The following is a 26,771-nucleotide window of genomic DNA, read 5'->3' on the forward strand; positions in this document are numbered from 1 at the left end:
CAGAACAGAACACCAGACTTAAAGGGGAAGCAGCGAGGATTGGGTTGCAGGTAAATACGTTTAAAACCAAGTGTATGCTAGCTGGTAGAACCGAAGCCGACCGATAACGCCTAGGCAATAGCATTACGGACGACGGTGATGAGTTCGAGGTAGTCGACGAGTTTGCCTATCTTGGCTCATTGGTAACTGAGGGCAATGATATCAGCCGTGAGATCCGGAGGCGTGTTATCATCGGAAGTCTCACTATGGCGTGGACAATGCTCGAGCAAGACCTGCGAGTGCTCTGAGTATTCGAGCGACGGGTACTAAGAACGATCTTTGGCTGCGTGCAGGATAACGGAATATGGAGGTGGAGGATGAACCATGAGCTCGCGCAACTCTGCGACGAACCCAGTATTCAAAAGTTGGCTAAAGCTGGGTGGACACGCTGCGCAGGGTATGTTGCAATAATACCGGACAACTACCCCGCGAAGATGGTCGCGACCTGGGCCGCAGCGGGCAGGATGGGTATACCAGGTGGAGCAAGATCTGACGGGGTGTATAATACGGTATCCCAGATGATTTGAGAGCGGCAACCAATCGTGAATCAGGCCATGTCATTATGAAAGAATGCCAAATAAATCAAATAAATAAGTAAATTCACTGCTTGCCCAGACTTCCACTGTTGGAATCACAGCCAGAAAATTTAGAATTAATTAAAAAAAAAAAAACAAAGCTTTGCTAGTTTTCGTACGCTTATTATTTTCTCGTTCATGTTCTCTATTTTTTTTATCAATTTGTGTTCAGAGTCGACTTATTATTTGAGTATGAAATTCACTATTGTTCGTCGTTAATCAATTTAATACCCATTAAGCTGCGCAAAAGCAGTTAAAAATCTATCAGCACCCACTATAAAAGTCACCCTCATCTCCACTGAAATCATTCAGTATTCTACCCAGCGAAACGGCACACACCACAAAGATGAATCGCTACACCGCCCTAGCTCTGGTGGCAATTTCATGCCTACTAGTTCTGGCCAACCACCAAACATCGGCGCAATCCGCCAATCAAGGCAGCGGAGTAGATTCCGCTTCCAGTGATGAGAAACCAGGTCGTGGCAGGGGACCGCGCGGACCGCACCCAGACTTGCGTGCCGAGGTCGTGAAAATCTTCGACGAATTCAAGATAGATCCTACCACCCGTGATCAGATTTTGGACCGCATAAAGCAGCTCATGGAAGAACGCCATGGTAAGAGGGCTGGCGGCCCTCACCCTGTCGGAAAGGGACTAAAGCGAAGAACAACTACCGCCTCGGCCTAATATTTGTTTGAATGTTTGAACTTTTTAAATTAAAGTTTCTTTGAAATAAATTCCCTTGAATTTGAATATTTTTATTCAATTAGATTTATTTATAACATCGACGCCGTATTGATAAGCGCATATTCGATAGAAATAAGAGAAAATAATTCACTTTTTGAAGATAAAAATTTTGTGGACACTGAAAAAACTCAAAGCAAAAAAGGATATTAGATTTTGCTCACAGATTCGGAGTTTGTTTCTGCCGCTTGGGCTGCACTATTGGTTTCCATTATCAGCAGTTCTCGGACGTTCATTTCCTTCTCAAGCAGCCAGTCTAGGTTCTTTGCCAGCGGATGATCTCGATGCTTTTGCGTTTTAAGGTGTGCCAACAGGAGACGTTTCATGTAAAATTCCTTGTTACAGATCGGACATTGGTACATTTTGCCGTGCTTATGCTCTAGCATGTGCATGTCGTAGAAATCTCGTCTCTTGAAGGCAGCGCCGCACAGATTACAGCTGAACGGGTCGCTGAAATGCATATTCTTCAGATGGACGCCAATAGACTTGACCACCTCCTGGCAAAGGTTGCACTTCTTCAGCCGCCCGCTGCTCTGCAACCCGGAGCTCGCCTCGACGAAAGTGTAGTACTGCCTCCAATCTTTGCTCGATTTATAGTCCGGGTTTTGTTCGTGCTTTTTTTCGTGATATCTTAGAGAAGTTTCAGCAGCGTAACTGAAAGAAAACTATTTTAATTAAAAAAACTGACATCTACGAGTATTACCCGCACCTTTTGTCACAATAGCTACACTTAAACTCCTGGTTCAGATGATAGATTTGTATGTGACACCTTAGTGAGTCCAAACTTTTTAGCTTTTTGTTGCAGATGTGACATTCGATCATCGTCGACTCGCCGTGCTTCCGCCTAATGTGCAGCTCGAGTTTGTGCTTCTGGCTGAACATTTTTCCACAGTACTCGCAGCTGACCGCTTTCGTATGCGTTAACATATGATACTGCAGGGATACTTTGGAAGGACACACTTTGCCACATAGCTCGCAATTGGAGGGAACATTTCCGCCCGAATGATCACGCTGCACGTGCTGTGCGTAGGTATATTTCGTTAAATAACGTCGATCGCAATGATCGCATTTCACCGGCAGCTCGTGCATCCGTTTGTGAATGTTTAGCGTAGAAACGTTATCTATAACAATGACTTCCTTTACGCAAATGGTACACGTGTACGGCAGTTGGTCATTATGGCAGTATAAATGATTGTACAACGCCTCATTGGAACCGAGCGACTCGCTCTTGCAAATGTAGCATTTGTGATCGTTGACATGGGGAAGATTTGGATCTTTCTTGCGCCGTCTACGACCGACTGGTTTCACTTCGTTTGGATCTTTAGGCTGGCGCTTCCTCCGTTTCTTTACAGGTTTCTCTTCACTGCTTTGCGACCAGTTGGGATCATCGAGCTTTGAATCAGACTCTTGCAAACTTTCGATAGCTTCATCTTTTTCCACTAGATTTAATTCATCTTGTGAAGAATAGGGTTCATCTTTAATATCAGTATCATCAGTGTTTATTTCAATTTGAAAAATTTCTGTTCTGGGTCTGTTGGAAATGATAAAATGCCATTAAGCTGGAATAATCCGTACATGATACAGCTTGAGAATACTCACTCATCTTCGATTTCAACTACTTCGGTTTTAATTGCGGGTACAAAAGCTTCACGCAACTTCTCCCGAAGCATATTATCATTAGCACGAAACTGTTCAATTGTTTCTTGAATATTTTCCATGACGGTCATACAGTTACTGCATATACTCTGTGGTAAACCATCCTTTTTGTCAATCTGAATAAGAATAAATTATATTATTACAAGAAACTAGTAAGTTTATCTGTACATACATTTATTTGAAGAATTTTCGAAAAAATGTCTTTCCAGAAGTGTTGATCGGATTGGACGAACAGTGACTGCATTTGGGACTTTTCCTCACAGCACAGGCGGCATATTTTCTCGAAATCCATGATGTTTGAAGAGAATTTTGAATAATTCAAAATTTCGTTATGTGAAGATTATTCCATTTCGAAGCAACAGAGATGCCAGATGTTTTTGAAAAATGTCTGCAACTGCTCGAAAAACCGGAAAAATGTGCTCGAAATCTGAAAAATATCTATCCGTGATCCGAAAAAATTTCGCTCGCGCAGGCGAAAGTCTGTAAAAATCTGCACACATTTAAGGAAAATCTGCGCAAATATAAGGAGACTTTGACAAAATCTGCGTTTTGCAGACAAATCTGCACATTTGGTATCACTGAAGCAAGCAAAAGTAAACATGAGAACATGAGAAATGTCACATTTTGGTTCGAACTGCAGAATCCATCAACAGCAACGAACCCTGATGGCAAAGATGCCAAATCTCATAAACTGTTTATTCAAATAATTAGAAATGAATGTACTCTAAAGTCGCTTTTTACGCGGGGGATACGTGCCGCGTAAAAATAAGCGCGTAAATTCCGGAATCCGCGTAAAAAACCATCGTTAATCGGGCAAAAAAAATACCGCGTAAATTCCGGAATCCGCGTAAAAAAAAACCGCGTACATTCCGGAATCCGCGTAAAAAAAAAACTCCGTAAATTCCGGAATCCGCGTAAAAAAAACCGCGTAAATTTCAGAATCCGCGTAAAAAAGCCGCGTAAAAAGCGATATTAGTGTACTCTATTTTAAGTATTTTCAAACAAAAGTAAGAATCCCGAAAAAAATAACATTAAAAAAACATTAAAAAACCTTTAACATTGCTGTAATTGTACATAGCTATACCATAATTTAACAATGTTTTTCATTGTAGATACATCAATTTTACATTAAATATCATTGTGCAGAACAATAAAAAACATCGTTTTTGCCATTTTTACCATGAAAAAGAGGGGTCGTTATGTATCTTAACAGCATTTTTTCAGGCATTCTTCCCATACATTTAGAAGTCACTGACAATGTTTTTCATGGTTAAATTATTGTCGGTGGTAGATTCAACAACAAAAAACGTTGTTAAAACATGGTAATGACAACAATCGTTTACAAGCTTACAGTAAAAATACCATGTTTTTTATGTTATAATAAAAATTAATTAATTAAATTATGGTATAGCTATGTACAATTACAGCAAGTTTTAAGGTTTTTTTAATGTTTTTGCAATGTTATTTTCCTCGAGAATGTACCAAGCGCAATTAGAAGTAAGGTGTATAATTATGAGATAATATACATTTGTTTCCGCCAAACAGCTTATAGTTCTAGTAATCAAACAGTTTTCTTGAGTTTTGGTATAGAACAGGTTACTTAAAAATTTATGGAACGGAGAACCACAGAGAACAGACGTTCATCTTATTTCCAAAAGATGTGTAAAAACTTTAAACCGTCATTTAACCCTAAGTGGTAATGCTTCCGCTATGTGGCGCTCGCGTCATTGATAAATCAAGCACTGATATCGATAAAATATCGATACGGTAATATATATGCAGTGCCATAAAGTACTGGTATCATCCGAACGATGATTTTATTGAGTCTGTGTTTTGAGTCTGTGAAATCTTCGGTGTTTTCGAAAATTACAGAACAGCTAGTGAAACTATCGTCCGATAAGTCGATAATTTTTATAGTTTTTGGTAATGTTTCAAGCAAAGCAGCTAACAACCTGTAAAAATGTATAAAAAAAGTGATATTTTTCAGCTCGATGTAATTGTGGTATAACAACTATACTGCCGCTCCAAGCATAACTGTCCCATATTCTATGCAAACCTTATGGATGCTGGGACAGTTATGCTTGGAGCGGCAGTATAGTTAGGTGAATGTTTTTGACGTCTATGAATAAAAGGCAGAAAGTCTAATAGCGAATTTCTTTATTCCACTAGCTCACCTCGTTTTGACCTGGAAGCGCAGTAACTGCTGTCAAAACCCTCCCAGGCCCAGTTTTGACCTGCCGTGCTGCCCGAACCGCACTGTAAAATTTGTTAGCTTCAACCCACCACCGCACGTGCTAAGTTCGTAAACAAATATCTGGCATCTCTTTCCTACTTGCGTCTTAAATGACGATGACGTTTTATTATTCCTCGGTAGTTTTGCCCGCACACAGTGGAATAAAGAAATTCACTATAACTAGAAATGAAAAAGACAATACATTCAGGAACAATGTAGCCTTAAATCACTGCTAAAATACTTTATTTATTTTTTTCAGTGTAATTTTGGGAAAACGTCAACAAAAGTTTTCTTTTAACACATAAATTCTTCTATCAGCAAACCCACTGTGCAAAGGAAATCGACAAAAATGTTGGTAGTCAAAACAAACGAAGAAGAAAATGTTCATCAATATTTACGCTTGTCAGATTGTGAAAGGAAGAAAACTAGAAAAACGGATTCATTGATTGGACAAAATAGTTCAGCAGCACTTGATTTGGGAGATTCCGCTGCTAAGAGATACACACGGGATTTTTCCGCTGAGTTGTGAATCGGTGTTAGAAAGTTAGGCACGGTATCTTCAACAGTGATTCACACGCTGCTTATATAGCAAAGTGATAAGCGATGTCCTTCAGAATGGATCATTTCCTGGCGGAGTCAGCTCAGATGGGAATCGTGGAACCTAAGGAGCGAATACGGCAGCTGGTGACTGCCAGTGCCACCGTAGAAGTAGACGGTAACATTCCAATAAAGCGGTATTACCGATCCGGGCTGGAAATGGTTCGGATGGCTCACGTTTATCTTAAGGAAGATAATATCGAATGGGCTTACGTTTTATATATGAAATTTATGACTTTGTTCCTGGAGAAAATTCTGAGTCATCCAGAATATAAAACAGTTCCGGCCGATTTAAAACAACAAAATCAGCAAAAGATAAAGGAGGTACTTCCAGTGGCCGAGAAACTAAAAGTTAAATTGATGGAAAAGTATACCACGGAATATAAGCAGTTTTTGGAAAACAAGCGACTAGAAAAGGAGCGTGACGAAAAAAGACGGCGAGAAGAGTTGGAGAAAGCTAAGGCGCTTTCGATAGTGTCACCTTCTAATTTTCCTCAACCAAGCGCTCCCTCAATGCTGGTCGATGCGGAAATGCTGGATCGTGTGCTTTATCCTAATGATTTTCCAACGGATCCTACCCGAGCCTCTGGGGGTGCTGGGTTACTGCTTCCGGACACCAAACCTTCAGCAAAGCCGGCATTCGATCGCACTCTGAAACCTTCGCCAACATCCGTAGTGGCTGGCAGTCTGCGACCGGTAATAGTTCCGACAGATACGATGAGCCGATTTCTGCAGCTGGCTGCGAAGAATACTATGAACAATATCGAAACGTGCGGAATCCTTGCCGGTCAGCTGGCACACAATCAGCTGGTAATTTCGCACGTTATTGTGCCCAAGCAGAAAGGCACCTCCGACAGCTGTACAACGATGAGCGAGGAAGAAATCTTCAACTACCAGGACCAGATGAATCTGATCACACTCGGATGGATCCATACCCATCCCAGCCAGACTGCGTTCCTTTCCTCCGTGGATCTACACACGCATTGCTCCTACCAGATGATGCTGGAAGAAGCCATCGCAATTGTTTGTTCGCCAAAGTACCAGGAGTAAGTGTTGCTCGCCTTTTTGTTTTTATATTTTTATATAATCTTTGTTCCTTGTTTCAGAACCGGTTTTTTCTGTCTGACACCCAGTTACGGGTTAGATTATATTTCCCAGTGTCGTCAGTCAGGGTTTCATCCGCATCCAAAGGATCCTCCTCTGTTTATGGTAAACATTCTGCTATGACTCATCACGTGTGACGAACTGTTCTTAAATGTTTTGTCTCGTTCGTAGGAAGCCCTTCACTTAACGCTGGAGGATAAGTTATCGATCGAGGTTGTCGATTTGCGATAAACGCTTACCGACACCAGAACAAAATATGCCTAAAAAAATTGTTAAACTGTGTGCTACTAGCTTATACACATAATCGATATTGTTCATCGGATTTAAGAGAGCATTTTTGCCTACACAAGGCGCCAAATTAGGCCACTGCAACTATTTACAAATTTACGCGTGTATTTTTAAGGCGGCAGCCAAATTGGAGCGTCGAATATTAGAAAAAAAATGCAGACTAAATTTAGTGTGAACTGTACTTTTGGCTTATTTTGAAGTGCTTTATTACGAGTATGAATTATTGTGAGAATAATCCGCGATGCAACTGTGAATTAAGTGAGTGTTAAAAAAACGCGATGTATTTATTATATGCACATATTGAAAATGGAATAGTTCCGAATCTAGTTTTCAATCGTATTTATATATGACTAAACACTTCGCATAGATCAACGCAATTTTTAGTTACTACTATCATTTCGCAATATTAGTTTAGGTGGTAGTAGCGCAGGAGTGCCACTGTTCTGTTACTGTGTTTCAACGAATAAAATCGGTAACTATGCTGTTATTGTACTAGATACGGTGAGTCATCGTTGCTGTCGAAGTGTACTGCTTGCCCTGGTTTTGTTAGACCAACAATCTCCAATTGTGGTGTATTTTTTTAATCTTTTCAAATTTCCTCTTTCTTCCTTTCCTTTTTTACCTTCTTAATGTTTTTTGAAGAATTCTTTTCAAATGCAGGCTTTTATTGCGATCGTTAGGGTAAGGGGGAGCAAGATGGGTCACCTAAGCCAAATCTTCAATATCACGTAACTGAAGATAGTTTCGGTCTACCTTTCAGATGATTATTTTGAAGTTATGTATATTTTATTACATTACGCTGAAAAATAACAAAAATCAAGTGTTGGTTCGCTTTTACAGAATTTTTAGAAAAGGTGTTTTTTTGCCCTGTAAAATAGGCGGGGCGGTTGGTAAACGGCTGGGCAATGCGTACCAGCAGTACACCCGTACTAGTTGGCATAAAATAGACCCCAGTGTGGTCCTTAGCATAATGCCCAGCAACTCCTATCCCTACCTCCACGTGGTACCGACTGGGATACGAGCAACCAAGGGAAGATCGGTTAACCGGTGGGAACTTGGTCGTATGCTGACAGGGAAGGGGGAGTTGTTTTCCTTGGAGAGCAGCTTGCCTGAGCGTCTGTTCCCCAGGTCAGGGGCGGCTCAAACAGCGACTGATCCGGAGCGGACGGCTGAACTATGAAATGTGGTGTCTCGCCAGCTACACCCAAGACGGCAGCCCCGTCGCGAGACTAGGCATCGCAGCCCTAGTAAGGCAGCATGCTGAAAATAAACATACTACGAACAATCCAGAGAATGATACGAATCGGAACAATCGGTATAGACCTAGGCAAACGAAAAAGGACAACGATTGGAGACTTGGTACTTGTAATGTTAGGACTTTGCTCGAACCGGCACGCGTGGGCATCTTGGCCAGAGAGTTACGGAAGGCAAAAGTGGAGGTAGCAGCCATCCAAGAGGTGCGGTGGCCTAAAACCGGAGAACGTGAATTCCGGGCGGTCGATCCGACCGCGGGCACTTCTTTCAAGTATCACATCTACTACAGTGGCGGCGATAGAGCGGGACGGGGCGTCGGTTTCGTACTACTTGGTAACCAAATGAAGCGTGTTATTAGGTGGAGGCCTATTAATGACCGTCTATGCGTATTGAGGATCAAAGGCAGATTCTTCAATTACAGCCTTATCAACGTGTACGCGCCGACAAACGATAAAACCGATGACGTAAAGGAGGAGTTTTATGAGCTCCTCGAGAAAACGTATGGAGAGTGCCCACAACACGATATAAAGATCGTCATCGGAGATACGAACGCACATGTCGGACGAGAGGAGTTCTTTCGTCCCGTTATTAGTAGGGAAAGCCTTCACTCTACCACCAACGAAAACGGCTTGAGGCTAGTGAACTTCGCCGCGGCCAGGGGAATGGCCATCTGTAGCACCCATTTTGCACGTCTGAATATTCGGAAACACACCTGGAGACACCCCAATGGAGAGGCCTGCTCCCAGATCGACCACATGCTGATCGACGGCCGGCACTTCTCAGACGTCATAGATGTGCGGTCCTTTCGCGGGCCAAACATCGACTCGGATCACTATCTCGTGGTAGGCAAGATTCGCGCCCGGTTGTCCAATGTATTTAAATCGAGATCGGCGAGGAAGATACATCTGGACATCCAGAGGTTATCAGCGGAAGGAGTTGCTGCAGAGTATACTCGGAAAGTTGATAGACGAGTCGGTGGACCAGCTGGAGAGGACCTGAACGAGCAGTGGAAGCACATCCTTGATGCGGTCAGCGAAACAGCGCGAGAGGTGATAGGCATGACAACGGGAACCACGCGTAGTGGGTGGTTTGATGCTGAGTGCCTAGAGGTGACGAAGGAGAAGAATCGAGCCTACGCCAACACGTTAGTAGCAGCTAATCGTGTAACGCGTCAGATGCGGGAGAAATACCGGGAGGCAAGAGCTGCCGAAAAGAGGCTTCATCGCCGTAAGAAACGTGAGCACTACGATCGCGTTCTCGCGGAGGCGGAGAATTGCTTCACCAGGCACGACACGAGGAGCTTCTATAGAACGATCGACGGAATCAGGAACCGGACCGTGCCAGTACCTGCCATGTGCAATTACAGGGAGGGGAACCTAATTACCGATAAATCGCAGGTGGCCAGGCGTTGGAAGCAACATTTCGAAGTGATGTTGAACGGCGAGGAAGGGAGGAGAGTCGTCGAGGGGAACAGGATAGAAATTGGGGAGGACGGACAAGCTGTGGACCCACCAACATTGGACGAGGTGAAGAATGCTTGCAAAGAGCTTAAAAAACAACAAAGCCGCTGGGAAGGACAGCTTACCGGCCGAACTTTTCACCAGATTATCCTAAGGGTATGGTCTGAGGAACAACTACCTACGGACTGGTTGGAAGGACTCATATGCCCTATCTACAAGAAGGGACATAGACTCGAGTGTAGTAATTATCGAGGCATAACCCTCCTCAATTCCGCTTACAAAATTCTCTCCCGTATCCTGTTCCAACGACTGAGGCCGTTGCAGGAAGCCTTTGTTGGAGAATACCAATGCGGTTTTCGAGTGGGGCGATCTACAACGGACCAGATGTTCACCTTGAGACAGATCCTCGACAAGTTTCGAGAACATAACCGGCAGACACATCATCTGTTTATAGACTTTCGAGCGGCGTACGATACGTGCGACGCTCGACGGTTTCACATCATGCGTCAGGACAGCGGGCGAATTTTCGGACGCGTTTGTGACGGTAGATGGTCTGAAGCAAGGTGACGGGCTCTCGAACTTGCTGTTCAACATAGCTTTGGAAGGTGCAATACGAAGGGCAGGTGTGCAGAGGATCGGCACCATCATCACTCAGTCTCACATGCTTCTGGGCTTTGCGGACGACATTGATATAATTGGTGTTAACCGTAGAGCAGTTGAGGAGGCCTTTACGGCTCTCAAAAGGGAAGCTGCGAGAATTGGACTCACCATAAACACTGCCAAAACGAAGTACATGGTGGCTGGCAGAGAGCGTGGTAGTTCTACGGGTGTTGGTGCTGCGGTGGAGATGGATGGGGATACTTTCGAAGTGGTCGACGAATTTATATATCTTGTTACTCTCGTGACATGTGACAACGAGGTGAGCCACGAGGTGTAGAGGTGGATTGCGGCGGCGAATAGGGCTTATTACGGATTGCGTAGCCAACTTAGGTCCCGTAGCCTACAGATCCGTACGAAATTTGCGCTCTATAGGACTCTGATCCTACCGATGGCGCTCTACGGACATGAATCGCGGACGTGGAAGGAGGCCGATCGACGAGCGCTTGGGGTCTTCGAGCGTAGAATCCTGCGATCAATACTCGGAGGCAAACTAGAGAACGGGGTGTGGCGCAGGCGCATGAATCACGAGCTGTACGAAGTATACAAACACGCTGATATTGTCAAGCTGATGAAACACGGCAGGTTACAGTGGGCTGGCCATGTAGCACGGATGGCGGATGAGCGACCGGCAAAGATAATATTTAGTAGAGAACCGGATAGAGGCCGACGACTTCGAGGCAGACCGCGCACGCGCTGGATGTGTGCTGTCGACGAGGATGCCAGAGCAGCGGGTGTAAGGGGAGACTGGAGAGTAGCAGCCCAAGACCGAGTTTTGTGGAGACGTATTCTGGATTCGGCATAGGATCTCAATGATCTGTCGCCATAAAATTAAAGTAAGTAAAATAGGCGGGGCAAGATGGGTCATTTGGAGGGGCAAGATGGGTCACCCTCCCAAACAGCACAAAATTATGATTAAATCTCAATGAACTTTTTACGGATAGCAGGAAAAATGCCTTCTCTTCATAGATAACAAAAATATGGGGTCATCTCGTCCATGTTATACCGCCGAAGGGGTTAAATTTTCCTCGATAATTACTTTCTGCAGCATTTTGTAGAACTTCTCTACTGTCGGCTTATTGAAACAATGAAAGTTTTTTCCGGAGTGACAACACCGTTTACGTCGAATCTAGCCTTAAAACTGAAACGTTAACATTAAAAAATCAGCTGTCGATGCAAACTATACTGCCTCGTCTTTGGTGACCCATGCTGCCCCAATCAATAATTTAGTTCACGATTGTGATATTCATGATTATTTCAGATTTATTTATGCTCAAAAGCATATTATGTAGTACATCATGAGCAAAACTACTACTGCAATAAAGGTTTACTTTAAATTATAAAGCGTACGATGAGAGAACACGTTTTTTCAAAAGTGTGAATCGCGTAAGAAACTAAGCGAAAAAATATTTTATTTATTAAAAACAAGCAATATGCGAATATGAACTATGAACACGTGATACATAGTCGAAAATACGTTACGCATCATGCAAAATTAGTGTCATCACCAAAGAAGTTATTTCAAGCTCAAAAACGGCAATGACCCATCTTGCCCAGTGACCCATCTTGCCCCACCTTACCCTACATAATATGCCGGCAGAAGTTATAGTCACAATCTCCTGAAGAGGGTTTTTATACCGTTTCTTTGGTCAATTTCATTATTGGAAAGAGACTTAATTTGTCGGGAGGAAAGGAACATGGATACTGTAGAATTCAGTGTGAAGGCAGGAAGGAAGCGGTCTTTTGACAACCAAATGGCCTGATTGTACTAAGATGATCTTAGTTGAATCTTCATAAAAGATCGGGCATCTTCACGCCATCACACCAGGCCAAGTTCCGTTTGGTTTTTGCGTAAAAGCAGCTTGAAATGAGGTAAGTGAACTACCGTCTTTTTTTCCAGTATATACCGTTACTCAAAGTACGAACTCTTAAAGCCCAGCTTCAGCACGTAAGAGCTAAACTGCTCGTTTCAACTCATTGGAGTTTTTCTTTAGTCCGTGCAATGACTTCTTCAGCAGACGAGCTGTGGATCACCTTTCTCTAGTCCTTCAGGTTAACGTATGTAGATTTCCTCTTTGAGTAGACCCTTCAAAAAAGCAAGCGGTTTTAACCTCCATCTGATGGTACTTCCTGCTTGGTTTGCCACCGCCAACATCATAAGAAGATCTTCACCACAGAAGCTGTGTATTTATTGTCGAATCCTCTCCTTTGGGAGTAGCACTTTGTTACCAGCTTTGTAACGTTCCATGTTCCCATATTCGCCACGCTTAATCTTGAAGACCCATCTGTAGTCAACCAGATTCTTGCTAAGAAGCTTCGCACGTTAGGTTCATTTGCAACTAACTTGATGACGTTTTCTGCACCTCGTGATCGTTTTTTCCGGGCACATTCTTCTAGCTTCTCGAGTTTAACCTATTGCACTTCTCCTTGGGCACCCAGGTGTATGCCAGAATTCCGAACACATTCAAATTGTGAATGTTCGGCGTTTTGAAGTAGAATACTTCTCTCAGGAAGTTTGGTTACATAGGGATGTGAAATGAAAATCTAAAATCTAAATATGTCCAATTTCAAATGCTAATAAATCGGTTAGTATTCGATGGATTTTCTTCGTTCTTGCAGCAATAGATTGGAAAATCTTCTAAGATTCTTCCCAAAAGCAGATTATTGTAATTTTATTATTCACACTATTGTACTATTGAAAATAGTCAAGCCTTGTTAAAACAAAAAAATCGACCTCTGATTGGTAGTTATATGATTGCTTCTCAAGCACGGTCGACAGAATCATATACCTTGCATTTGAAAACATGCTATTTGGCCTATATAAGAGCCTGTTTCAGCCGGAGTCGCTCATAATAGTTCTAGACAGCGACAACAGCAGTCGTTCTTCCTTAGCAGCAGCACTAGCCCTGTGGTTGGTCACCACGTCTCAGGAGCAGCGCGGCTCTTCTCAGCGTGTGTCGCCAGACTGCCATTACTCCCCCCGTGTTGGGGCAGCATGAAGATTGCATTGAATTGAATTTTTGACAACGCAAGCAAGCGTTCTGTGTAGGAATTCTAGCAATTTAAGTCTGTCGCGTCCGTCTAATTTACTGAATGTGAAATAGCTTCCACAGTGCATGTTGTCCGTGTATCTTAATTCCCCCATTGTTAGGGCAGCTCAATGGCTGCGATCACTAACCGATTTTGAACCGCAAAATACCTTTTTGAAGGCAAATAAACAAGTAATTGAAGGTTAATAATTTTCTGGCATCAACACAAGCAGACATTCTGTGCGGGATGCAATCAAATTCTGTTGCAGTTGTATAATTTTTCGTTATCGAGTTAACCCCCCACTGTAAGGGCAGCGCAAAGGCTGTGATCAGCATAACCGACATTGAATAACAAACTGCCCTGTTAGAACGCCCTTACAAAAGCAGTTAGTTCGACTATGCAGAACTAATATGAAGTCGATTCAATCAATCAGCATGAACAGAATTTCGTCGTCTCCCAGCTGCTAAGTTGCAACATGATGTAACACGCAATCGCTTGATGTTACAAGCCGCAATACGGTTAGGGGTTAAATAAAGTATTCTACTTCAACCTTGCGGTCGTGGCTTTGCACACAACCCTCCTGTGATTTTTTCGCACAATTTTTCAAAGGGAGTTTCTATTTCCTCAATTGCAGACGTAGGGCTTCCACGTATTCGGTCTACCGACAAGTTTACGCCGTACAATCAACGTACAATCGCCCCGTGGCTTCCTCTTTCGTTTCTTATCAACAGCTGAATCGTTGGCAAGCTCCACAGAATCAATGTCCTTTCGCAGCACTGGGCCCATAACCTAATAATCTAGGCTAGGGGGAGGATTGGGAGAGATTAAAGAAATCACTAAACAGACAATGGCTGCTCATGGCATGTTGATTGGTGACCATCTGCGGTTGTTATCCAACATCGTCAGGATTCTATCGACTTCGATGAACCTGGGCTGGCAAAAAGAGTGAACATGTGCAAATTTATCACCTCTAGGTGCTAACTCCTATCCCTACCTGCACGCCGATTGGGGTACGTAACTTTGATTGCCTACGCCAACAGGGAAGGGGAAACGGTGGATCCCGCACACTTTAGGGAGGTAGCCCCGTCAGCGGGATAGCGACCTTGGGCTAACAACCTACTGTACCCGAAAACAAACATAAAATAGATACAGGAAATGATAGAAGAAATCGATCTGGATTTTTGGCAACGATCTATACTACCGCTATTCGCATAATAGACCTATGTAAAATTTGCGAGTCCTATGTAAATTTTGCGAGAGTGGGTCCATTTTGGCATGTTTTTCAAGAATAGCCTTTGAACAAGTAAGGTTTGATTTCCACAACCTAGATTTCAATGGCTACTCTTGTAGAGCATGTCAAAATGGACTTATTTCCGCAAAAAAAAAGAAAACATTGGACTGTTTTGCGAATAGCGGCAGTTTAGCGTAAATAGTAGGAGGGTGGTATCAAAGAAACGACCGCATGACGTAGGACTATGGTATTTTTCTATATTTTTTATCTAACAGTACATTTTTATTTCCTGAGACATTAAAGCGCTTTGAACAATAATGAAAAATAAAATTTATGAATGAAACCTTATTTATATTGGCATCTCCACTTCCCAGATATTCGAATTAGAAAACCATTTGTTCGTTGCTTGTAATGACAAGACAAACATTAGAATTAGCGAATTCGGTGTATTCTTCCTTTCTCAGTAGGCAGCAAATACGAATTTAACTAGCCACTTCAATTACAACACTTTGAGGCACCAAAAGGTGCCAGTTGCCGATGATTCTTGTTCTCTGGAATTCCAGCCATTTTAGTACTTTTGCAGTAGCCATGTACTACTAAGAGCCACCAGCATTACGGGTGAAACCTGGAACGAGCTGACCGGTACTATTTTGTCTTTCCTCCTTTCAACGGCTAGCGTCCGTATCTTACTGGTACGGTTTTGGAATGAAAATGATGGGGCGAAATGTTCGAATGGTGTTTATTATATCAAAGTTTTGTCTCCGTCGTCTCCATAATGTACGTTGATATTGCATCCGACCATCACCTTGTATCGCTAAGATACATCTGCGCGTCGCACATGTTCAACGACGAAAAGAGAAGGTTGGCTGTCGTTACGACGACCGCCGACTGAAGAATACTGAGGAGAAACAGGCCCTAGTCCGACAACTGGAATCCGAGTTGCCCGCTAGTGGACCCGTCGAAGAGCAATGGACCGGCATCAAGAACGCCTTCACCGCGACAAGTTATGACACCCTCGGCAAAGTGCGCAGCGAGCGGAGGGATGCGAAAGTCGGCGTTAAGCGAGCATGAACCAGAGCAGTTAACGGTACGCAGAACTGGAAAGCGTTGTTAAACGCGTCTGTAGATGGTACAAGGCAGCCTGGACTATCTCCCTGTAAGCTGGCGCAACTTGCAAGAGACGCTACCCGGCTGAAGCTTGACATCCTGGGACTGAGCGAAGTCCGTTAGCTAGGCACTGGCGAACACAGGACATCATCGGGGGAAGTCTTGCTCTTCTCTGGCATATGAGGTAGAAACGCTACTCGAGAAAGAGTAGTTGGATTTCTACTGAGCTCAGGGGTACATGCGGCTCTGATGAAGTGGGAACCAATAAACGAAAGAATAATCCTGGCCAGATTTAGAACACCTTACTGCAATTCAATGATATGCGCCAACAGATGCTTATGACCTGCAGGAGAAGGAGAGTTTTTCTTACAGCCAGATGAACAGTGTGGTTGAGAAAATTCCAGGGGGAGGGGATACCCCCTCAATTCAATTCGCACAGACTACAGCGCGAGCTTGCCTAGGGAGTGGTGGGGTTTCGGGCATTGGGCAGTCGATTCCCCGTAAAAGCCACGGCCACCCGTAAACAGCTTCGACGGAGCGAGTAGTGCCGCTCCCATCATCCAAATGCACTAACCTGCCTATTGGGGCTGATACCAGTAAGGTCCCAATTATGGTGTGCTGGTCGCTGTGTTTTTAGGTTTTTGAGAGGGAATACGATTTTATACCACGACGTAGGGCTGGCACCTGCACCGAGCTCCCTTAGTAAAGTCGCGTGACAACGGCTTGAAACGGCGAGGTGGCATACGGCTGCAGGGGTCTCCGTCCCGTAAAACCTGGCAGGCCTTCCAGTACGTTCCGCGGTCATTGCCTGATGGGAATCAGGCAGGAGTGGGATCAGATGCCCTTTCCTGACTTACGCCGGTCGGGAGGCGTCATAGTTGCTCATGAGGGGCTATGGCGACCTTCACTAGCCATGACCTCACTGCTCCGGCATAGGCCACCATGGGACCATATAGGCGACCACTCCACCATGACCAAGGATAGCGGCTGGAAGGGGGACCCTTTTAACCAAAATGTTTACTATTAAAATCGACGAAGAGGCGAAGGTAGTGGATGGGGCGGACGGGTTAGTAAACCCGTTTGCCAGGCGGGGCATCGCCCGGTCTCCACCGAGACTGGCCGATGCCGGTAAAGGCGGCGCACAGGTTGGTACACCTTTTGCGACACCGACAGGGGAGTTCCGAGTTGGGGCAAAGGCGGGCACGCCTAAGCCAGCACCAACCGGAACGGCGAAGACTGGTGGCAAGGTGGAAACACCTAAAACCGCCAAGGAGCGGGAACAGATATCTGGGGCTATGCTACTCTCTGCGGTAGAAAGCCACATGAAAAAGTTCCCAAGCGTGGAGGCGGTGTCCGTACAACTTGATGAAATACTCAAGTTCACGGACGAACGTAGCAACATTTCAAAAGACCTGAAACAATGTCTTCTGTTGTTACGTATGAACGTATGCAGCGCGAAGTCCGAGCTTTCGCAAGCCCTTAAACGGGCTAATGATGCCGAAAGCAAGGCACTTGCGCTAGAGGCGAGGCTCAACCAGCCTGAAAAAGGGAGTGCTGCAGCTGTGTCTAAATACACACAAACAGCTGCAGCATCGCTTGCCGAAGTCTGTTCAACCGAACCGACTGGCAAACGTGCGAGGGGCTCTCCGGGGGAAACGGCCCCCAGGACGCAACGGAGGCGGTTGTTCGGTGACAGCCATGAAGCTGGCTCGTCGGTCCAGCCGAGCAAAGAACCAGCAAACGGCGAACCGGCAAACGGCGTAGCCACGGATTGGACTACCGTGGTGAATAAGAAGCGGCAGAAGCGGGAACGACGCGCGAAGCGTGGCGACCGCAATAAGAAGCCGCAAGGGGCGAGTAGGCGGAGCAAGGGTGACGCCCTCATTTTCAAGACCGATGCGTCTAAGTACGCCGAAGTCTTGAAGGCCATGAGAGGCGATCCCAAGCTCAAAGACCTCGGCACGGACGTCAGGACAATTCGTCGGTCACGCACCGGCGAGATGATCCTCGAACTCCGCAAAGAGGCGAAGGGCAAGGGCTGTGCCTATAAAAAGACGGCCCAGGAAGTGCTAGGCGAGGAGGTTAAAATCCGAGCCCTCACTCCTGAAGTGACTCTCCAGCTTAAAAACCTGGACGAGATCACCGAAGGGTGTGACATAGCACAAGCCTTCGAACGTGAGTGTGGAGTGGTAGTAACCGCAGAGGCAGTTCGTCTCCGCAGGGGCCCGGCCGGCACCCAGGTTGCCACCATAAAGCTTCCACTAACGGAGGGTAACAAGGCCCTGAAGAAGGCCACGTTGAAGGTGGGTTGGTCGGTCTGCCCTCTGGGCACCTTCCAACAGCCTGACGTTTGCTTCAGGTGCTTTGAGCGGGGGCATAAATCCTGGTCGTGCAAAGGGCCCGACAGGTCCAATTTATGCCGCCGCTGCGGTGGCGCAGGCCACAAGGCACGGGACTGCGGTGCACCTCCCAAGTGTCTGGTATGTACCGGTAAACGGGACGCCAAACACGCCATGGGAGGCCCCAAGTGTCCGGCTGCACGGCCGGCTACTAAGCCGCAGGCCTGAGGGTGATACAGTTAAACCTGAATCACTGCTATGCGGCGCAGCAGCTGCTACACCAAGCGGCTGCTGAGTCGTTGTCGGACGTGGCCATCGTCTCGGACCCATACCGTATCCCAACCGGAAACGGTAACTGGGTATCGGACAAGTCTGGGAAGACGGCCATTTGCACGACAGGCAGGTCCCCGGTTCAGGAGATTGTGTCGACCTCCAGAGAGGGGTACGTTATTGCCAAAGTGGTGGAGTATTCTACTGCAGTTGCTATGCTCCGCCAAGTTGGTCTACCGAAACGTTCGCGCAGATGGTCGATCAAGCAACCGTGGAACTGACGGGCCTACGGCCGTTGGTGGTTGCGGGTGACTTCAACGCTTGGGCTGTCGAGTGGGGGAGTCGCTGTACAAACCAGAGGGGCCAGGTCTTGTTGGAAGCTTTGGCAAAGCTCAACTTAGACTTGGCTAACGTTGGTACAAAGTGCACCTACAGTAGAAACGGTGCCGAATCGATTATCGATGTGACGTTCTGCAGCCCGGGACTGATCACGAACTGGAGGGTAGACGACAGCTACACGAATAGCGATCACCAATCGATCCGCTATGAGGTAGGCGTGCGGAAGCAAGCAACGAGTAGGGCCAATATTCCATCCTTCTACGGCTGGAAAACACTGCATTTCGATGCAGATGTTTTTGGGCAGGCAATTAGATGGAAGCACGAAGGGGGTGAACTGCTCCCGGATGTGGACCATCTAAATTCGATGCTGTCATGGGCGTGCGACGCCACGATGCCTAGGTCTCGTCCGCCTAGAGAGGGTAGGCCACCGACATACTGGTGGAGCGACACGATAGCAGACCTGCGCAATGCATGCCTCCGTGCAAGACGGAGGATGCAGCGCGCACGTTCCGACGAGCAAAGAGCGGAACGCGGTGTCGCATTCAGATCCGCTAAGGCAACGCTTAAGAGCGCAATCAGAGCCAGCAAACGAGCCTGTTTCGAACGACTCTGCGCCAGTGCCAATTCGAACCCGTGGGGTGACGCCTACAGGATCGTTATGACCAAGACTAGAGGTGCGCTAGCCCCGGCCGAACAATCACCAGCGATGCTAGAAACGATCATTCAGGGCCTCTTCCCAAGACACGAACCAAGTCCCTGGCCTCCGGCTGACGAGTCACCACCTACCGTGAGTGACGGCAGCCGTGCAGAGGCTGACGATGCGGTAAGGGTGACGGAAGATGAATTGATCGAGATCGCAAACTCCCTGAAGGTAGGCAAGGCTCCGGGACCAGACGGAATCCCGAACTTGGCCATCAAGACGGCCATCAAAGAAGCCCCCGGGTTGTTCAGAGCGGTCATGCAGAAATGCCTTGACGACTGCCTCTTCCCGGACGTGTGGAAGCGCCAGAGGCTGGTGCTGTTGCCGAAGGTTGGGAAACCACCAGGTGACCCATCGGCATACAGACCAATCTGCCTGCTGGACACGGCGGGCAAGGTGCTTGAGAGGGTAATCCTCAATAGGCTGGTGAAATATACAGAAAGTGAAAACGGTCTATCAAGCAACCAGTTCGGTTTTCGAAAAGGTAGGTCCACGGTGGATGCGATTCTCTCCGTCACTAGAACGGCTGAGGTTGCAATCCAACGCACGAAGAGGGGCATTCGTTACTGCGCGATCGTCACGCTTGACGTGAAGAACGCGTTTAACAGTGCCAGCTGGGACTCCATAGCCTTAGCGCTACAGAGTCTCAGAGTGCCGACGTCGCTGTACGAAATTCTAGGCAACTACTTTCAGAATCGAGTGCTAGTGTATAACACAAACGAGGGTCAGAAAAGCGTTCCAGTTACCGCAGGTGTACCGCAAGGTTCCATCCTGGGTCCGGTACTGTGGAACGCTATGTATGACGGCGTGTTAAAACTAACACTCCCTCCAGGGGTGGTGATCGTGGGCTTCGCCGATGACATAACTCTTGAGGTCTATGGCGAGTCTATTAGAGAGGTAGAGTTAAAGGCCGCGCTATCAATACGCGTAGTGGAAGACTGGATGCACTCCAGGAAACTGGAGCTAGCGCACCATAAGACTGAAGTTATTGTTGTTAATAACAGAAAGTCTGAGCAGGAGGCATCGATTAGTGCCGGTACATGCACTATCGCCTCAAAACGCTCGTTGAAGCTTCTGGGGGTTATGATCGACGACAAGCTCACGTTCGGGAGCCACGTCGATTACACCTGCAAGAAAGCTTCCATGGCTGTGGCAGCGCTGTCTCGCATGATGGCAAACAGCTCAGCGGTTCGTAGCAGCAGGCGCAAAGTCCTTGCTAGCGTGACCACGTCCACACTCAGGTATGGAGGACCAGTGTGGTCCAAGGTATTGAGTACCTCGTGCCATCGCGGCAAACTCGAGAGTACGTACAGGCTAATGTGCCTAAGGGTCGCGTGCGCATACCGAACAGTGTCGTACGAGGCGGTTTGCGTCCTGGCTGGCATGATGCCCATCAGCATCATCGTCAAAGAGGATGTAGAATGCTTCGACCAACGCGACACGAGGGGTATTCGCAACACCATACGGTCATCCTCAATGGCCAGGTGGCAGCGGGAGTGGTCCAACACTACAAAAGGTAGATGGACACACCGACTCATTCCAGAGTTAGCAGGCTGGATTAATAGGCGCCATGGGGAAGTAACCTTCCATCTGACACAGATCCTGTCAGGCCATGGCTGCTTTAGGCAGTACCTGCATAGGTTCGGGTACGCCGAGTCCCCTATGTGCCCCGCTTGTACGGGTGCGGAAGAAAGCGCAGAGCATGTGTTCTTCACATGTCCGCGCTTCGAGCGGGTACGGTACGAAATGCTGGCAATAAGTGGGATGGACACCACGCCAGAGAATATAGTGCGTAGGATGTGCGAAAATAGGGAAATCTGGGATGCGGTCATCACGGCAGCATCACAGATCGTTAGTATTTTGCAGGGCACCAATCGACGGGAAACCATCGACGTGCCCCAGTTAGTTAACGGTTAACTAACTGGCCTGTATAGGCTGCTCTGCTACCCATAGAGGTAAGTGCGATAAGCACGACGGGCCCTCTCCCTGAAGTAATGCCTAACGGCGGTCCCGGGGAGACAAAGGGCTTTAGCTGTTCAGCTTAGGTTGCTCAGCATGGGTAAAAGCAGACTACAGCGCGAAGATTGGCTCAAACAACGTGGAACTTCAATGAGAGGCAAAAGCCGGCATTGAGCGAGCATGATTAACCAGAGCAGCTAAGAGAAATGCCCTTCAACGATACGCTAAATTGGAATGGGCTGTAAAACGCGCTTGCAAACGGTACTCTCTTGTACCTGGACTAACTTCCTAGCGGAAAAAGGAGAAACTGTCGGCGCAAATGGTGATACCCTCTTGTTCTATGATATTTCTCGCCGGCTTAGTGATGCCAGGATGAGTACAAAGACAGAGCTGATCAGCTACTGACTGACTGAACTGAACAGCTCATGTGATGGACTGAACATTCCGAATAACTCTTCCGAGTTTCGAATGTCAGTGGCCAACAAAACCAGTAGCACATGACGCCAACAGTCAACTTCGAAGCGCCATCGCTAGATGAAATTGAAGCGGCAATCAGAAGTATGGAGTCCAATAAAGCGCCAGGGATAAACTGCATTTCAACCGAGATGCTCCAAGCTGACCCATCTTGGCCAGCGCAGATGATCGATCGACTCAACCACGAAAACATTTGGGCACACTTGTGCGTAGAGGAGTTCCAGAGAAGCTAGTCCATCTCATCGAGGCTTAGTACGAGGCGTTTTCGTTCAAGGTGTTGCACTGTGCCGTCTTGTTCGACCCTATAAAGGCCCAAATACACACACGGGGCAATGACACCTTCACCATAAAAGATAGAAGGCGTGATCGCTATCCCGCCTTCCATTTTGTATGGAGAAGGCGTCATTACGCCGTGTGTGTATTTGGGCCTTAAGGATTATTGCTGGTGTTAGACAGGGCTGCATTTTATCATGTACGAGTTATGGACAAAATATTGGTTGAAGCGATTGACAGTAGACCAAATTGAGAATTGCCTTGGAATCCTCTAACAATGGAGCACCTGAATGACCTCGACCTAATCGCCGACATTGTCTGGCTGGCATAACGCTGAAACGATATGCAGAGAAAGGTAAATGATTTCTCCGAGTACTCCCAGGCAGGTCTCTCAGTCAATGTATCAAAAACTAAGTCTATAGTAGCGAACGATATGGTAGTGAACGCCTGATGGTGGTATCAAAGCTGATATAGTCACACGGATCAAGATGGCCATTGGTGCAACTGGATATCCAACGAGAAGCTCCATCGTCGATGTCATCAACGGCCGATAGTGACAGGAATTCAAGAGTGTAGGGGTAAGTGGATCGAACACACCTTGTTGAAAGGAGCGAATGAGATCTACAAAAAAGCACTCGACTGGAATCCGCAAGGACAACGCAGAAGAGGCAGACCTAGAGGCTCATGGCGCGAAGTTTAGCCAACGACATCCGGGCTGTCGATTAGAACCTGTCCTGGCGACAGGTGAAAGCCATGGCGGGTAAGAGTCCACATTGGAGATCTATAATTTCATCCTTTTGTTCTACCGGACCGGCCGGCACGGACCAATAAGTAAGTACCCTGAACTGAGACGTCAGCTTTTCCGAAAAAAAATGATGGAAATGTGGAAAAGAACTTCAGAAACTGAAGGTCACGAGACCCCGGTGATAAAACCCTTCTTATTTCTATTAGGGTAAGGAACGGATCATTTGGAGGTCCGCTATAATAACAACAGGAAATAAAAATTAACAGCAAGCGATAAACAAATATTTTGCAAATCCACATTTAGCGATGGGTGTTTACTGATAATTCGTAATCCTTAGCGACGTTACATTTCACGACTAGCAGAATACTGCTGGTAGACGCTTAATTGCCGCAAGTGCTATAGAGTCCCATAACACACGTGACACTTATGGTTCCAACCGTAGATCTACGGATTTGTTTCACTTCTACACGCAGAAACCAGAGCGGGGGCCTAGTGTGGTTGGTAACGTCTCCGCCAACCACGCTCGACGCCTGGGTTCGTATCCCACCGCCGACATTTCTGAGGCGAAAAATCTCTGGGATCACGCCTTCCATCGCATGAGGAAGTAAAGCCGTTGGCGCCGGTCCGTTAATAAACGGGTCGTGAGTTAGGGTCCTGGGTGTGGAGTCGCCTCCCTGGGCGTCGGTGATTGGCCACAACAGTGGCGGAACTAGACCGACGGAAAATAAGCGAGAAAAAAAAAATACACGCAGAAACCCGAAGAATCTACGGATTTACACGAAATAGTTTGGCGTTTCCAGCAACAGACTACTGATGTTAAGGCCTAAACACAATGAGTACGTTACGGCTGCGTTTGCGGCAATCTGACAGTTAGCTCATACATTTTCTGTCAAATTAACGTCAAAGCTACCAACGCAACGCAAACGTATCCATTGTACATACAGTCGTCGTTCGTTAACTGCAACATGTTTACATTGCAGTTAGCGAATGCCGTTCGATAACTGCAACACTTGACACATGCCAAAATTTAGAGGGGGGTCCGTCACTACCATTTTTGTTTACAATGATGTCGAAATGAATTTTTTTAATGGAATAGTGTCAAAAAATAGCAGAAAACTAAAAGAGGCAAGCTTTTTGATTAATCAATTTGATATTCATATTTCCGCATCATAATTTATTGCGTTTTAGTAACTACTTTACATAACCAATATGTAGGCGCAGATAAAGTTCATCACTACAGAAGATCATTTTACGTGACGTGTCTGAACTCAATTCATGAATAAAATTGTGACAGAAAGCTCGGAACCGCTGACATAACGCAAGTAAAAGCAACATCAATGTCAGCAGAATCCGTGACACCTATCAGTTCCTAAAATGGTCTATTTAATGCTAGGTCACAAAATATTGTTTGTGATCTACTATGCACTGCCTCACTGAGTAGTGAAAGCTAGCCAAACAATGCACAAGGAATTTTTTTTTCTCTTATAATAATTACGGAAAGTGAACCACATAACATGGTGATTTTGCTTCATTGATTAAGGAGTTATATACTTTTTTAGCTTTCAAAAAACCGAAAAAAATTTCATTGCATTATCTTCAAATACAACATCTTGAGAACATTTTCACAAATTTTTATAAAGATCTGAGCAAAAGGAAGAATGTTAGAACGATTTGCAGGGCGCCTCGCCACGGCCGCATAAGCTAAACTTGAAACTTTACACGCGATTATCTCGGAATAAAGTTTTCCGAAAAATGACTTTGCCGTGATCCTGATTACGGCAAAACTACTGAACCGATTTCTTTCGTCTTTTTTTTTTTTAATTTTCGTTATGAAATTCGCCGGTCCTTGAACGATCGCTTTTTGAAACATACAGTTACATTTTGCCGCAATAAAAAAAATTTAATGCAATGTTTAGCGTTCAAAACGTGCATTTTTTGGGAAAAACGTTCACGTTTGCACTGAAAACAAAATACTCATAAAAGCGATCGTTCAAGGACACGGCACACTTCTAAACTACTGAAATAATATGAGTTTTTTGATTAAGGTTGACCCGCTGAGTTTCTATCAGGATCACCGCAAGCCTCTGCAAAAAATAGCGTTTCGGGGAAACGGCCATTACTCCAGTAATAATTGGTATATCTCAAAATCAAACGTATTTTGTTGTTGTTGAGAAACTGTGCTTTCAAAAAAATACCACTTTGATGCAATGAAAATGGTGCTATGCACTTGAAAATAAATTCAAACTTCCCTCATTTTTCTCGACCAAAAAGGTATATAACCCCTTGAAAGTGGAGATCTATAATCTCCCATCTAGAATGAAGAGACAACAAGTAAACGAAATCGAAATGAAAAAGTCCTTTTAAAATGTTTCTAGATATTCAACAATTTTCATTTTCGAATGCATTTAGAATCGCCCCGCGTGATTTGTCACTTCAATGTCAAATATGACTTTGATTTCAGATTTGACGGATTGCGGTCCGATAACTGCAAAGTTGTTGCAGTTATCGGTCTTGCAGTTAAAAAGCGTTGCAGTTAAAAGACTTGCAGTTATCGAACGGCGACTGTATTTGGGCCTTGAAATTTTTAGTTTGCGCCTGGCGGTGCTTACCTTGCGATCCAGTTTTTGAGCCTAGCTGCAGGTAAATAGTTATTATTCAGCAGTTATTCAATATCCGGTGAGAAAATAACTAACCAACCCTCAATAAGCGAGCTGAGCAGAGCTACATATTTGGATAAGCACATGATGGTATTGAGCAGGTTGGGCACTCACCCAGTGTCATCAAGGCTTAAAGTTGTTGGAATAGTGATTAAATTTTGGATCAAATCAAGTGGTACCGACCTTTGTCCGGTATCACTCCTCTCAACGGTAGCTCAGAGTCTCGAATTAGCTTTGGCCGATATCGTATCGATACTTACGGTATCGATACCTTGGGGCCCCAATATCGTTATTTTTTATTGATGCAAGCGACTTTGATATCAAGGTGGATCGATACTTTCGCCCCGATATTTTTTCGATACTGAAGAGAAACTATAAAATCGGAAAATATTGTTGATTGCTACATCTTGTCTAACGGAAAAGCCTTGTAGAAGTGCGCGGATATGATCCATCGCGTTAAAGTCTTCTACGAACAGTGCAGAAATTTGGTTTGTGCTCTTTTTGTAACAGACACAAACAGGATTGAATATACCGGCTCATTTCTAAGGCGGTTTTTCATGCCTCTTGCGAGAAAAATGCTGCCGCATTTGGTAATACTGTCTGTGCAAAGCAAATCGTAAGCACCGAGTTTTTGCAAAAAGGCAGGCAATAAAGAATAAGAAGCCAGGATTATCGTGCTGCCCTATATTTTAAATAACATTCTGGTACCATTAGTCTATTGACCGCAGGGATACAAAATATGCAGATTTTTCTTCAAAACGCAAATTTTTAGAGTCGTTGTGCAGATTTTTATTGATTCGCAGATAATTATATTTTTCCAGAGTCATCTGTGAAAATTTTTGCAGACTTTTCCCTGCGCGAACGCATTTTTTCAAATCGCAGACAAGTTTTTTTCAGACTTTAAGCTGATTTTGTCGGTTCTTCGAATAGTTGCTTACATTTTGCGAAAACACCTGGCATCTATGATTTTCCGTATTAATGATCAAGAAAAAATGGTAGCTTTTCATAGACCTGTTTCAAATAGCAGGCAGAGTATCGATAC

General features: G+C 45.5%; 3 protein-coding genes across 3 annotated transcripts; 2 read left to right on the top strand and 1 right to left on the bottom strand.

Moving 5' to 3' along the window:
- Window positions 1-1,359: 1,359 nt before the first annotated feature.
- LOC129718385 (zinc finger protein 37 homolog) lies at window positions 1,360-3,428 on the bottom strand. Its single transcript, XM_055669140.1, has 4 exons — window positions 3,185-3,428; window positions 2,956-3,128; window positions 2,066-2,887; window positions 1,360-2,010 (listed from the first exon to the last, which is right to left on the bottom strand). Exons 1-4 carry the CDS (start codon window positions 3,302-3,304, stop codon window positions 1,506-1,508), a joined length of 1,620 nt encoding a protein of 539 aa, XP_055525115.1. The 5' UTR covers window positions 3,305-3,428; the 3' UTR covers window positions 1,360-1,505.
- Window positions 3,429-5,568: 2,140 nt separating this feature from the next.
- Window positions 5,569-7,740, top strand: LOC129718386 (STAM-binding protein). The gene is made up of 3 exons (XM_055669141.1): window positions 5,569-6,888; window positions 6,949-7,051; window positions 7,118-7,740. Exons 1-3 carry the CDS (start codon window positions 5,849-5,851, stop codon window positions 7,175-7,177), a joined length of 1,203 nt encoding a protein of 400 aa, XP_055525116.1. The 5' UTR covers window positions 5,569-5,848; the 3' UTR covers window positions 7,178-7,740.
- A 437-nt stretch (window positions 7,741-8,177) lies between these two features.
- On the top strand, window positions 8,178-11,960 carry LOC129718384 (uncharacterized). Its single transcript, XM_055669139.1, has 2 exons — window positions 8,178-11,441; window positions 11,867-11,960. Exon 1 carries the CDS (start codon window positions 8,416-8,418, stop codon window positions 10,513-10,515), a length of 2,100 nt encoding a protein of 699 aa, XP_055525114.1. The 5' UTR covers window positions 8,178-8,415; the 3' UTR covers window positions 10,516-11,441; window positions 11,867-11,960.
- Window positions 11,961-26,771: the final 14,811 nt, after the last annotated feature.

Source organism: Wyeomyia smithii, chromosome 1, assembly GCF_029784165.1.
Source record: "Wyeomyia smithii strain HCP4-BCI-WySm-NY-G18 chromosome 1, ASM2978416v1, whole genome shotgun sequence".
Lineage (NCBI taxonomy): Eukaryota > Metazoa > Arthropoda > Insecta > Diptera > Culicidae > Wyeomyia > Wyeomyia smithii.